The 14,145-nt window shown below is 48.9% G+C and overlaps 2 protein-coding genes across 2 annotated transcripts in view; one reads left to right on the forward strand and one right to left on the reverse strand.

The window, feature by feature from the left end:
• Positions 1 to 1,730: 1,730 nt before the first annotated feature.
• Positions 1,731 to 8,066, forward strand: MAP1LC3B (microtubule associated protein 1 light chain 3 beta). Its single transcript, XM_017741321.1, has 4 exons — positions 1,731 to 1,734; positions 2,238 to 2,293; positions 4,604 to 4,710; positions 6,614 to 8,066. Exons 1-4 carry the CDS (start codon positions 1,731 to 1,733, stop codon positions 6,786 to 6,788), a joined length of 342 nt encoding a protein of 113 aa, XP_017596810.1. The 3' UTR covers positions 6,789 to 8,066.
• A 138-nt stretch (positions 8,067 to 8,204) lies between these two features.
• The window catches only part of ZCCHC14 (zinc finger CCHC-type containing 14), a 49,597-nt gene continuing 43,656 nt past the window's right edge, over positions 8,205 to 14,145 (reverse strand). Inside the window, exons 13-14 of the mRNA XM_017741322.1 lie at positions 13,710 to 14,141; positions 8,205 to 12,348 (exon numbers count right to left, since the gene is read on the reverse strand). Of these exons, the coding sequence (XP_017596811.1) occupies positions 12,293 to 12,348; positions 13,710 to 14,141 (488 nt within the window). The 3' untranslated portion in view covers positions 8,205 to 12,292. The remainder of the gene's footprint in view (positions 12,349 to 13,709; positions 14,142 to 14,145) is intronic.

Consider the following 14,145-nt stretch of genomic DNA (forward strand, 5'->3'; position numbering starts at 1 on the left):
GTGAGAGCCCGGTGGCTCGGGACAGGGGGGTTTTGGGGTGTCGCGAGGTGTGGGGTGACAGCTGTGCTGTGCCCGGGCGAGCTCTGCGCTGGGAGAGGGGGCTTGGGGTGGGGAGATCTCTTCATGGCATCATCCATTATGGACTGCAAAACTCCCAGGAGCCTGGAAACATCCTCGGCGTGTGTGCCAGGAGCTGGGCCTGCCCTTCCCTCCGGTGTCTGCTCCGTGTCCGCCGGCCTCTGCGCCGGTGGCAGCGGAATTAAAGCTCCACTGGCAGGCGGCGGTTTGGGTGCTGTGGCTCCTGTCTCTGTTTGGCTGTTGCAAACTAGCAGGGCATGGAAAAGAGCTGTGTAATGATGGCTGGGAAAATGAGATTAGTCCCTTCCGAGAAAGAACAGCCTCGACAGAGCCGTGCCACGCTTCTGTGTGTGTGCTCAGGATGGGACCGGAGCAATCAAAGGGCTCAGGATCTGCTCATGTGTGTCAGTAAGGGAGGCTGAAGTGCTGTGAGGGTAACAAGAACTGGCAGCGTAACCTATTTCTGCATGAACTATAAAATCCCGTACGTGAGATGGAATTGGTGGAAGTAATTGATCCAGCTTTTCCTTTCTTCCTGCCTTTGGGTTAAAGTCAAGCTGCTTAAGAGAGCTTTGTGATGTGCCCACCCTCGCCTTTGCTGTTGTGGTAAATGTAAGCTGTTCCCTGCAGTGAAGCAGGGAGGATTTTGATCTCACAAAACTCTGTGTTTATGCTGCCCCTTTTCTCGGAGCCTTCCAAAACTGTTGTTGACCCCATCGCCTGTCAGCAGCCTCTGTTGCAGGTATTAAGTTCAGCTAGGATGGCAGCCAAGCAGTTGCCACTGCAACTACTGTCGTCAGACAACAGTGTTTATCTGTGGCTGACTGGGGCCTGATTTTGAACACGCCACACACAATAATCTCCATGATTTGCCCGGTTTATGTTCCTTCTACTCCAGGGAGTTCTGCTGAATAACGTTGCTGTGAACAAACGTGTTCCAGCTGAAAAGTTAGTGCTTGCCAGGTGGATGGTTGCTCTCACTCCCTCCACGTATCTTTTGTGTTTCTGGTTAATCTTAAAAAATATTTTAACGAGGTGGAACTCTCTGCCCTTGGCCGGCTCCCGCTGGGCTGTGGGAATGTGGCTCGGGATGTGGGGTGGCTTTCAGGTGAAGGCTTCTCGTGCTCCTTGCCTTAGTTCTGCTTGATTCACCTGCAGCTTCAAACGGTGATTCACGGCAGTTGCATTCCTTGCCGGGCTCGTGAGGAGGATGTATTCCACGGGCACAAACACGGACTAATGGAGACCGAGGGATGTTATTGCTGAGTGTCCTGCCATTAGCATTCCAGCAGGGAGCTGGCCTAAGTGCTTCTCTCCCTAGGCAGGTGTGTGTTCAAGCCGTGATGCAACGCTAAATCATCTCTCTCAGAGCTGTTCGGAGCATGAAAACAGCCTGGAAAGCCCCATCCCGCTGAAAAACCGGAGGGGTTAAAATTGAGTTCACTGAATCTGAAAGTAGGCAGAGCACACACAGATGCAGCGGCCCCTGAAAGCAACTGGCTGTTTACTCTGGCTCGTGTACTTTAGCCTGGTTCATGATATCTGTTCTATTAATATTTCTGTCTGAGGAGAGGCGAACTTTATCCTGAAAACTGGCATGGAGAGTGGCAAAATTTGCAGGTCCGGCAGGGCCTCCAGCAGCTCCTGCAACAATGGGTGCGGCCGAGTCAAAATAAAACCTGGAATTCGGTAACACGAGAGCGCACAAGGAAAGCTGATGCTGCCAGGCTTGGGCCAGTCCCGGGGCTCAAATAATTGTTGACCATTTCCTCTTCTGGGACCTCACAGAAATAGCACAGGGTATTTAGTTGTTAACTTGGGTAGTGTAATTTGAGGCCATAACTGTGTGAGGTTAAATGTGTGCTTCAGTGGGCAGAAAGTGAGGGGGTGTGGGGAGCAAAGGATCTCCTTTAACACTTTCTAGGAGTGCCAGGCAGGTGCACACAGCACTTGTCATCTTGGGTTAAGGAGCAGGGGATCAGCTGTCACAGGAGAGGCTGTACTCCTGATAGCGCTGGCCCATTTGGAAATTGCTTTGCCTGAATTTCCTCTTCTGGCTTTTCCTGACACGTGGTCCCTCTCTTCAGTGGTGGAGAAGTAAGGGAATAACAGCATTAGCTGTGAATGTTTAAACAGATTTTTTTTTTAATCCCTTGCAGAACAAAGAGTGGAAGATGTACGACTGATTCGGGATCAGCATCCCACTAAAATACCAGTAAGTCCAGTTCTTTTAATTTTTTACTTCAGTTTTTAGTCTCATGTTCTTTTTAGCAGTTAGAAACCTGTGAAAGAGCTTTCCCGAGGAGACCAAATGAAAATGTGGCTGTTCAGGGTGGCTAAGCCTGGGTTTCAGGAGCATTCTCAAGGAGTAGTTCTCAGGGTTGGTGTGGGAGAGCAAGGTGCTCGCTGGGGGCTGGAGGAAGTGGCGTTTCCGGAGTTTAGCAGCTGTGTTGTAACTTGGAATAAAACCACGCCCCGGCTGAGCTCTGAGATCCTCCTGAGCACTCAGCTCTGCTCCCTCAGTGGTTTTCCTCTCCGAATTAAGAGTCTTCAGAGGCTCACCAGGAAGAGTAGACAGGAGTGTAGAGGCAGATACGGATTTGATCCTCAGCCTGTGCTGAGAAGGACAGAAATGCTTTTCTCCTGGGAATGGGCCTGTGCTTAGGTCTCCAGGAATGCTGCTGGGCTGTCAAACCCCTCCAGCTCACCTCACACTGGGTATCACCCCTCACCTTGTCACTCTTTAGCTGCTCAGCTCCAAATGCTGCCTGAGTTTGTGTTTTATTTTACTCACGGCATCCTCAAAGTTAAAAATGCAGAGAAGGGCATGGATCACGTTCTGTCACTGGTGAGTTCTTCAGCAGAGGGAACTGAACGGGACCCTCAGCCTTTGGCTCTGTGATGAGAGCTGGTGACCCCAGTGTGTGGGAATTCTGCTGTGAACCAACTGCTGCAAACTGTCCCCCGTCCCTGAGCAAGTTTACTGACAGAAGCTGCCGTAGAAACCGAAACCGAAAGGTTTTCAGCTTTCCTGGAGCTTTAAACTCCTTCACCTCAGAGCTGCCACTGCTGTTTCCCTGTGCAGTGGGGCAAAGGAACAAGGAATACTTCACAGCAGGGATTTTCTGACTTTCTTGGAATGTTTCATTTTCCCAAAAGGCACTTTCCTTACAAATCCGTTTCCTGACAAATACTGCTTTTTCACTCACCTTTCAGAGACCACTTAGCCATAGTCCCCAAGCGCTGTGACCACTGACTGAAAGCCAGGGATTTATGGCAAAACTCTCACTTTAAGTCAGCCATGGAGAGATTCCAAGCAAAAATCCAGTGGTACCTAAGGAACTTGCTGGACATGCAGTGATGCAAACTCCCAGCTATCCCTGCTGGGATCTCTGGAGTCTCACTGCGCCAGTCACTGCCTCGTTGTTGTCATTAGCAGTTCTGGATGAGATAAGATGGCAATGTCACACGAGGTAGTAAATCCCTCCTGTGCTGTCAACATCCTCCTTTCTGCTGTTAGAAATATCTCCTGCTTATGGCCCAGCTGCTTAAAATAGTGGGGTTTGTTGTCCAGAAGGAGCCAGCATTTATTTCAACTGATGTAAGGCTCTTTCTCTGGTAGAATTCCATCAATGTCTCTTCACCTGTGCAGCTTTTTAAGATCAACACGGCCAGACCCCGTGAGCATGGAAAGGATCCAAGGGACTGGTGTCACGTAGCTCCTGTTGATTGAAAATCAACAAACCCCCCATGGCTGTGGAAACAGGAGTACACGAGTTCTGAGATCACTTCTTAAAAGCAGGAGCTGCCCTCAGTTGCTGGGCAGGGTGTTCCTTAAATTGGGAAATCTGCAGTTTCTCTGTGAATTAAGTGGTTACTACACAGCAATCCTGGCAGAATTACTGGTTCCTGAGCATGCTTGAGGAAATTTTCTCTTTAATTTGGAAATGGGAGGGTTTATAGCCTTCCAAAGTAGCTTTTTCTCATGCATTAGAGGAACCATGGGAGGTGGATGGAACAGCAGAGTCATCTGGAGTGGTAGCTCTTAAAGAGATGGCCTGAAACTGGAGAAATTCCAGCGCAAACTGCTTGATCTGGCAGACCTCTGTAGCAGCACAAACCCCTGGTCAGCCACTGCAGTGTGTTAGAGGGAAGTGGGCTTGATCTTTCCTTGGATTTCCTTGTTGCTGGGTAATTCAGTGCTGGATCAAATGATTGCAGCAAAGGAACTGTTCTAAAATTGCACGGAAGCCGTGGATGTGTGCTGGAAAATCCCTGTGTGTTACAGTGGCTCTTGCAAACAGAACAGAGGAGCACGTGAAGATTATTAATTCTCATAGAAACACAGAATTGTTTGGGTTGGAAAAGACCTTTAAGGTCGTTGAGTCCAACCATGAATTGTCCATTTTCAGATTGGAGATGCTGCATTCACACATGAAGGGAAATGGAGCTGGGAAGGGGGAGATGAGGGCACCAGGCACTGCTCCTGCCTTTCACACCTTCTGCTTCTTGTGTTTCTTCTCAGGTGATCATTGAAAGGTACAAGGGAGAGAAGCAGCTTCCAGTTTTGGATAAGACCAAGTTCCTGGTGCCAGATCATGTCAACATGAGCGAGCTAATCAAAATTATCAGGTAGTATTGCTGGGACTCCAGTGTGAACTGATCAGCCTCGGACTGTGATGCTCTGTTAATTCCCCCCTGCTGCACTTGGGAGGTCTAAATGGAAAATTCATCTAATGAGCACAAACCCAGGAGAAGGTGCTTTTCCTTTTGCTTTGCTGGAAAAACCCCACTCTGAAGGGAGCTGGGCTGGTAGTCTGCTTCCAAGAGAATTAACTGGTTCCCAGAGCTGTAGGAGGGAATGTGGGGCTGTGAATCCCTGTCTAACATGGGTCCTTCTGCCCAGGGCTCCAGCACTTCCTCCTTGGCTATTTTGGGATGCCTCCTCAGTTCTGCCATGGAGTCCCCCTCTGGAGTGGCTGCCTCTTCCCACCCACTGGGAAGGGGAGTTTGGGCTCAGAGCCAGAGCTCTGTGCTGCTGCTTGGGGAGCTGTTGGCATCCCTTGGGAATTGGAAGTTTCCCTCAGTGACAGCACTGAGGCCTGGGGAGCACCCACTCAGGCCAGAGTGTTTCTGCCCCAGCTGCTTGCTCAGCTTACAGGAAAGGCAAAGGGCAACAGCCTCGTGTGGAAGTTGTGTGGTCGAAAACTGTGGTCAGAAGTTCTGCTAGAAGTGCATCTCTGCTGGCTCAGCAGCAGGGTCTGACTGGTAAGGGCTCTCCTGTGGTAACTGGGAAGTGAGCAGCAAACCAGAGCTTGTTTTGTGCTGGTCACGCTGCAGCAGGAGCTGGTTCGTGGAGGCCACAGGCTGTGGGAGTTGTCCAGGGTGTCCAAACAAAAACTCTCACAGGCAAATCCCAGCTCCTACAGGATGAAGAAAGGGAGATAGGCTTTGGAGACAGGAACCAGGTTGCTCAAGTCTTGCAGAGTTTCTCAGGAACATGAAAGGCCCTGGGCAAAGAGGTTAACTGCAAGCTGAAGGATTTTCCCACCTTTTTTCTCTGGCTTTACTGTTAATAAATAACTTGGTACCACCCAGACTTGGGCCTCAGCCAGCTCCAGTGATGCACAGCAAAGCCCATCCTTCCCAAACCTTGGAGAGCTGCTGCCTTCCCTCAGCCTGCTGTCTCTGGAGTGATTAGAGCCAGGCTTTGGAAGGCTCCCTGTCCAGGGCTGTGGTTGGGAGCTAAATAAATCCTTGTTTCCAGCTGCTGCTGCCCCTCAGCAGCGAGTGGAAGCAGCAGGAAGCTCTTCTGATCTTTTCTGTCCTCCTTGCTGTGGTGGCAGCTCCACCTTCCCCAGCTGCTGCTGCTCATTTGGTTTATCAAGTGGGAAAAGAGCTGCTCTCTGCAGACCTGCTCTGCAGGAGGAGTTTAGCAGAAACACCCATTTCCCCGGAGCTGGAATGACCAAGGGAAAGCCAGAAATCAGCTGTTTCCTGTGCCAGGCAGTGTGTGCAGCCTGTGGCTCCGTGCCCTTCCCACGGTGCTTCTCCTGGGAGGGAGGAGGAGAGGGAGCAGGATGCTCCAAGGTTAAAGTCAGGCTGTTACAGAGCTGGTGACAAAGTGAGTTTAAAAGTTTCCCAGGTTTTGCAAGGAAGCCCTGCCCATCTTTCCCCATCTTCCCACAGATCTCTGGGTTTTCATTACTGTGAGCTGCAAGCCGAAGGTCCCTGGCTGTGCCAGGGCTGCATCTTCCCAGTCCCTCCAGTTTAATGCCCTTCTGGAGTGCAGCTTTTCCCCTGAGCGAGTGGATGCACCTGCCTGGATTTAGGGGAGGAATTCAGTATTGAGGGACAGGGCTGGGTGGGGACATGCAGAGAAAGGTGCCGGTGGCAGAGGTTGAATGAGATGAGCTTTAACTCCTTCCTCCCCAAACCATTCCCCGATTCTCTGCTATGACCTTGCTGCTGTCGGTGTTGAGGACTCTCCGGTGCCATCTGTCCTTTGTCCCCCCTTCCCCTCACCCCTCCCCAGGCGGCGCCTGCAGCTGAACTCCAACCAGGCCTTCTTCCTGCTGGTGAACGGGCACAGCATGGTGAGCGTGTCCACGCCCATCTCCGAGGTGTACGAGAGCGAGAAGGACGAGGATGGGTTCCTGTACATGGTCTACGCCTCCCAGGAGACCTTCGGAGCGCCAGCTTCCGCCTAGGACACGCCAGCGGCTCTAGCCTAGGATTTGGGTTGACCCTTGGCCATCACCCCCACTCTTCCCCACACACCCCCCAGGGAAAGAACCGGATGTCACCTACGCTCTCAGTCCTTAGCATAGTCTTGCTTTAGCAGGTGTCTCATCTCACCTTGCCTTGTTTGTGACTATTAAACAGTACAGACGAGCACCTCCAGCTTTGAAACCTGCCCTAATAATATTCCACACAGGCACATTTACAGGTCTGGACCTGACGAAAGGAGCCCAATTGTGCATGTGACACTTGCAGAGAAAGGGACACTCGATTGACTTTTACCAAGCAAACAGGCACCAGGGAGGAGCTAAAGTGTTCCTGTGAGTTTGCTGGAAAATCTCCCTATGATTCCTTAAATTTTTTTGTTTTTAAATGGGAAGGTTTCTCATGAGAGCAAATGCATTTTAATGTTCCAAAGGGGAGCTTTTTCTTCTGCAGCTCCATCGTGTCAGCGCTGCAGGGAGTTAAGGCAAGTGCTTGGGGTGAGCTGGGGGAGGACTCTTCGTGTCTCCGGTTTTTGGGCACCGCACGCTCCAGGGCGGTGCCGGTTTCTGGAATACTCATACCAAACACCACAGCTTTATTGTAGTTTTAGGAAGTGTCTAACTGTAAAATACACACCTGGACAGGTAACATTGAAATAAACTCCAGTCTGTTACGAATTCCCAATCCCTGTGTGTTCATCTGAGCTGGCTTCCAGCTATCCATAGGATCATGCCCCTAGCCCGAAGGTTGGCCATTCCCTTACCTGGGAATCGGGAGAAGCAGCTCAGGGCCGGGAGTCGCTGCCGAGAGTTGACGAACGAATGATTTGTGGTGGCACCGCTGGAGGCTCCAGCGTGTGTCCCTGTGGCCGGGCAGGGCGCGGCTGTGCAGAGGGGAGCTCTCCCGTAGGACAAACCTGTGGAGCGAGGCGCGGCGGGGGTCCCCCGGCGGGGGGCGGCGCCGGCGGCCCTGCTGGGTGCGCGCCTTGTACCCCCTCCGCCTTGTACCTCCTGCACTCTTTGCATGCATCTCCTTCCCGGGGCCCCCCCGCCCGTTTTTTATTGTCCTTTGTGTTTTTACTCCGACGTGAACTTTTTGATGCAGCTTGTTCTCTGTTTAGTTCTGTTCGTGTAAGAATTCGTTTAACTCATAACTGACAACTGTACTTGTAATTACGACGTGATCGACTGATATTCCTGTACAAATGTTGCTTTTTTAAAATTAATACAGTGCTGATATGGATGGATTACATCCCAACTTAATTCTGGCTCGTGTGGTTATTCCTAGGCACTTTCACAGCAAAATAATTAAAGGAATTAAAAATAATTCCCTGCTACTGCCAAGCTGGAGAAGCCCCCACACAGCTGAATCCCTTTAAAATGAAAGCCAATACCAAGGGATTCTGTTTAACTCTTTATTTTCCATACATTAAATTTACTCAGATAAAAACATTCTAAAAATGTACAATTTAACTTTTAACAAAGTATAATAAAACATAAAAATCCCAATACCAGAATACTTGACATTTACAATTCAAAATCAAATTAGCTGAATATTAAATATTTACAAAACTATTTAAAATATTTATAAAGTTACATGCAGAATTTGTAATACTAGAAGTGATCGAAGTAAAAGAAATGGCTCAAATGGAGCAGGAATTTCCTTCATTCCTAATGGAAAGTTATGTCCAAGAGAAGCTGTTAATCTGCACTTGAAAACACACGGGATTTGCTTTCTGCTTCAGTACCAACACGGTTCTTGTGTACATCAGGAAGATTTCAGGGAACAAATGGGTAATTCCAAGGGTTTATTACAAGAGCTGTGGGGCCTCAACCAGCCAAAGTGATTCCTACTCTCACAAATGCTCCATTATGTGGATTTTTGTCCAGAGTTGCCCATATTCATCCCATTTACAGGTGTTCCAGACTAGCCCGGATCCAGCGCTCCGAGGGTCCCTCTGGCACAGCCACAGCTCCCCCGCAGGATGATTTTGGGAGGAGCATTGCTCTACCCGGTGCCACAGCCTGGCTCATCCCGGGATATCTCTGCCCGGAGCAGGCCGGCGAGGAAATGGGGTTTGGGAGGGATGGCCGAGGCCTGGTGCTGGAGCGTTAAACTTTGGGAAGTCTGGTGCTTAATTTGCCAAGATTTAATGACCGTGGTATGAAAAGGTTTCACAAAAAGCTGAGTGTGACAGAGCTGGTTTGAATAAAAACCAGTTTTGATAAACTTTAATAACAGTTCAAATATAGTTTTCAATAAAAGTAGGGTGGAACCCTCTGATCAGTATCTCAGTTCCCTCTCCTCCTTCTCTGCTCCCCCATTAGGGTCAACCCCAGAATATTTATTAATGCTTAATTTGCACAGGGTGAGGAGGAGTTTGCTGGAAATTCCATCCAATTTTGAGTCTTTCCATCATCAAATGGAAAATGCAGCTGAACTGCACCACTTGCTGCTTCCCTCCCCTGGGAAAGGCTCCTTGCTGAGTTCTCCGTGCCCCTGCAGGGAGATGGGTGGGGATTCCCTTCCCTCTTACACTGAAAAATCATTCCCATTCCACAGTGAAATCCATCAGGAGAACGAATTCTTTTTATACTTGCAGGACAAAGATAGGGCTAAATAACATTCTTTGAAATCTCCATCTTTCAATGTACAAAAATAGGGTTTAAGAACTGGTTCCTTCAGGCAGGGCAGCTGGAGCTCTACTATTCCAAGCCAAGCTGCCTTGCTTTTTAGGGGTAAAAAGATGGATTTGTGCCTTTTAAGAACAGATTAAGGATAATTTTATGGAATTAAGGTGCTCTGTTCGGACTTACCAACTTTGGTTGTTCTGGGTACAGAGTGGAGGGTGTTCACTGGCAGGTCTGAAGCCCCAACTCGCTGGGATTTGGGGAAGGCTCTGAGGTTGCTGCTGGCTCACCAGACCTTCCTTTCGGACTCTCGTGTTGCCTCCAGGTCCTTCTGGATTGGATCTTACTCCAAACCCAGCCCCAACTGTTCCAAAGCGCCACCCAAACGCAGCCACGAGCCACTTGAAGAAACATCAGCCTTAACTTGACACAAAGAAACAATCCCAAAGAAAGGAATGAAACAGTTTGCTGGAAACATCAGCCTTAACTCTACACACAGGGAAAGGATCCTAAAGAAAGCTCAGGAGAAAGGAATGAAACAATTTGCTGGACAGAAGTTCAGTTTTACAGTCCTTTTGATATGATTTTTTCTGTGATGAAGATCAGACACAACTGTGCCCAGCCTTGGGCAGTAAAACAAAACACAACTGCTACAGAAATGACTTTTTTTTTTTTTTGCTGCTGCTGCTGCTGCTGTTTTTTGCTGTTTTGAGAAGGTTTTGAACACTCACATGTGTGTTGAAATACAGTTTCTTTAAATACAATTTTAAAATATTGTTTAAAAAAAGTGAAAAAAATAATAACAATAATAATAATAACACTAAGTTTGGCTTTCAGCACATGTTCCAGGCCACTGGAGAGACCCTCAAAGCTGCAAATAGTAAACACAGAACTGCACGTTTTCCTTGGGCATGATGCAGTGGGACAGACTGTTCCTACCATTGTCTTGAGCTCATTAAGGCAAAGTAAATTGCATTGTCAGTTTTCATCCCTTTAGTGTTGTAGGTCTGAAGGTTGCTCATGGGAACACAGGGAACGTCCTCAAATGCAGGCAGAGCCAGGAGGGAGCGGGAGCTGGGCTGGGAATACACAAATCAGGGGGTTCTTATTGCATAGCAATAAAAAGTATCTTTTGTTTGTTTGTTTGTTTAAACCAACTGTTCTGCAAATTTTGATGTTGGATCCCTCCCTGGGCCCACCCACATTCCTGAGGCTCTCCCGATGCTCATGATCCCGCCTGCCTTCCAGCGAGGCTGAGATGCCCTTGGAGAGACAGAGGGACACAGGGATGGCCCAAAATGTTCCTTTCCTATGAGCATGGCCCAGGAAGGGCTGAGCTCCCCCCTCACACGGCCCCATCTCCTGGGGGCAGCTCTGCACAGCTCCAAACCCTCCTGCTCCCAGAGGACTTCCCAAGTCACTGCTCCGCTACAAATCCTATGGATTCATCCTGGTGTAAGGAATACCTCCGAGTGTAAACAAGGCTTCAGACTTTAAAGGTGTCTCCCAAATTACAGGATGCAAATATCTCTCTGTCAGACACTTTTACAGAGGAGGCCTCACCCATTTAATGCCGTCAAATTCCCGGGGAGGGGGAAGCCATGAGGATTAGGATCTTCTTTCAACCAGACAGGACCAAAGTGTTTCAAATTAGCAGTTCGAGATGGGTTCGGCTTCCTCTCGAGTCCTAATTTAGATTTGTCACCCACAAATGATGGACTAAGTAGTTAACACCAAAGCTACTCATCTACAACCTACTGCAACGAAGGAGGCCGACAAGAAATCCTTCCAAGTCTTGATAATAATGAAGTTTTTACTACCTTTTACATGTTTGACTCCCACCACTCCTGAATCCTGGGGTAGGAGCCAAAGGGTATTTCATATAAAGTAAAGCAAAAGCTTATTAACTCTGCTGCCAGAGTTCTTAGTTTGATTTTTTTTTTTTTAGGATGGTTTAAAATTCATTTACAAAAGCAGAATAATAAGGTTTCTGTGAAAGAGACCTATATACAGTAACAGGACGTAAAGGTTTTGTGTATTACAGGAAAAATCCTTGAAGCCTTTATGACTCTGGAGTCTCTGGGACTTGGACCCTTGGAAACTAAGTTTATTCCAGTGCTGGGAACCCAGCACTAGCTAGTAATAGGTGAGACAATGAAGCACGAGTTTGTTTCCAGAAGGAACCGAAACTGCCGTGTGTGTTCTTTTGGAAGGGAAAAGAGAGACTTTTTAGGATTTTTATTGTGGAATTAAGTCCCGTAAGCCTGCTGGTGCCAATTTGTAAAGGTTGGAACTTCTTTGCCTCTTGCACTGGTCTCAGAGTGACACTGTCTGCTAAAAGTGCAGAAAGCTTGAAGAGTTTTACATTCTTCTGTAGTGCAATCCTTAAAAATCCCAGAGATTAGTGCCTGATCACTTTTGAAAAAAAGTAGACATTTTACCTAGCCCAGGGGTGCCAAAGTCCTTCCGGCCACTCCTACCTTTCGCCTCAGAACGGAGCTGCCCTGGAGTCAGGCCTTTCACCTTGGAAAGTCCAATTATGGCAATGTTCTCCAGCCAAAAAAGTACACAGGATGTTGTACTTCCAGCAGGAACTGCAGCTGGCCAGCTCCACCATCCATCCGTCCATCGGTCCGAGGACACGGAGTCAGGAGTTCCAACAACAAAGCTTGAATTTGGCAATCAAAACTGGGTTGGCTGCACCCCTAAGCTAGATTTTCTACCTAGCCTAATAAAGTAAAGCACCTTTGGATTAAAAAATACATTAAGCTTAACAGCAACTGGACGTCTCAGTTTTGTAGTTCGATCTCCGTCGCTCTCCATGGCTTTACAGCATCGTGGTGCCAGGTGGGGGAATCTCAGTCTGTGGAGTCCAGACTTTCGGAGGGAGGGGCGTACTTCAGCCTGAACGTACCTGGGACAGGACATGGACACAGGGGTTACACACCAGTCACCTCCCAGAGCTTCCCAAACCCACCTGCTGCTTCTTACACATGGAATGCACCACTGGAGCTTGGGTGCAGGTTTAGGGCTGGCACAAGTTTGTTCAATGGAGCCACAGAATCCCACAATGGTTTGGGTGGGAAGGGATCTTAAAAATCATCCAGTTCCAACCCCAGTACTTTCCAATATCCCAGGTTGCTCCAAGCCCTTGGACACTGCCAGGGATCCAGGTGCAGCCACAGCTTCTCTGGGCATCCCGTGCCAGGGCCTCCCCACCCTCACAGGGAAGAATTTCCTCCCAATATCCCATCTAACCCTGCCCTCCTTCAGTTTAAGGCCATTCCCTCTTGTCCTGTCAGTCCATACCCTCGTGAAAGGTTTGGGAGACTTTTAATAGGAATTTAATTAATGAAATTAAATGCAATATAAAAAGACTTCAGAGTCTGCTGCATTTCTGAAGTTCTCCCACTCAGGACTGACAGGCCAGCAGCTCTGCTTCCCCCTGGCCAATACAAAACCATTTGCCACAGGAATTCCCTCAGTATTTACCTTTTTCCTGCTGTAAATTGCCACCCAACGCCTGACACTTGTTAATTTATGGTGTTCAAACTGTTGAGACCACATAAAAATGAATCCAGGTGAAGGCTACAGACAAGGCACAATGTCAAATGGAACCTCAGTGCTGTTCACTCAGTTTGCATTTCATTTTTTAGCCTACACCACTCTCAGACTATCTCAACATAAGACAATTGAAACAAAAAGGAGAAATGGGACTAAAAAGTGCTCTTGGTAAAGCAGCATTTTTCTTTTAGCTGTTTCCTGCCCAGAATAAAGGATTCAGCTCTCTCCTGGACAAGCCTGTGCTCTAAGTGTGTATGCAACATGTCCTATAAAATAATTACAGCAGCAAACAGGACCTTCAGGAGTGTTTGAACAGCAATTCTTCATTCAGGTTATTGTTTTGGGCAGGAAGGGAAGAAGAACACAGATTTCAGTTTCTAAAATTCCAGGGCAATTTACAGCAATGACTGAAGCTGACCTGGCTGACAGGGCCAGAAGCAGCAACAGCAATTCTGCTGCAACCTGTCCACAGCAGCTCCCTCCCTTCCTTGATGTTTCATCCCTCCCCAAAAAACAGGGCCAACCCCACAGAGCACACCTGAGGCCTCGCCTGGGCCCTCCTGATGAGGCTGCCTAAAATTTGCCAATAGCTCAGACCATCAACTTTGTTAATAACAAAGTATTTTCACAAGCCAGAGATTCCAAGATGCCGTCAGACCCCGTCCTGTCCCGGGGCAGGGCTCAAGGCCACACTCTGTCGCCCACCTTTACCTTGCCGATTGAAATCCATGGGCGGCTGTTTGCAGTCCTGAGCTCTGTGCCCGCTGGCCCCGCAGTTGTAACAGGAGAGGTTCCCGTTCTTTTTGTGACTCGACCCGTTGCCGTTGCCCATCATTCCCTGTGCCTGGTACACCCCGGCCGTGCCCGCCATAAAGTTCTGCATGGGGGGCACGGCGAAGGTGGACTGTCCGGCCATGACGGAGTCGGGGGCCAGGCCGCTGTTGTAGGCCGTGTGCACCACGGGGAACGTGGTGCTGCTGTTGTACTGCTGCGTGTTGATGTAGCCGTTGCTACACAGGGGGTTGAAGGGCAGGAAAGGGAAAGTAAACATGGAAGGTCCTGAAAAGGGGTGCTGGAAATAGTTGGCGTAGCTGACGGTCATGCCGCTGGAGCCGCAGTTGCCGCTGCAGGCGCCGGGGCGGCACCC

The sequence above is a fragment of the Corvus brachyrhynchos genome, unplaced genomic scaffold, assembly GCF_000691975.1.
Source record: "Corvus brachyrhynchos isolate BGI_N302 unplaced genomic scaffold, ASM69197v1 scaffold365, whole genome shotgun sequence".
NCBI classification, from domain to species: Eukaryota; Metazoa; Chordata; class Aves; order Passeriformes; family Corvidae; genus Corvus; species Corvus brachyrhynchos.

Bases quoted from the DNA above. Each gene is read 5' to 3' on its own strand.
- MAP1LC3B (XM_017741321.1), top strand. The intron at 2,294-4,603 runs GTAAGTCCAGTT...GTTTCTTCTCAG, and splicing joins AGCATCCCACTAAAATACCA to GTGATCATTGAAAGGTACAA. The intron at 4,711-6,613 runs GTAGTATTGCTG...ACCCCTCCCCAG, and splicing joins GAGCTAATCAAAATTATCAG to GCGGCGCCTGCAGCTGAACT.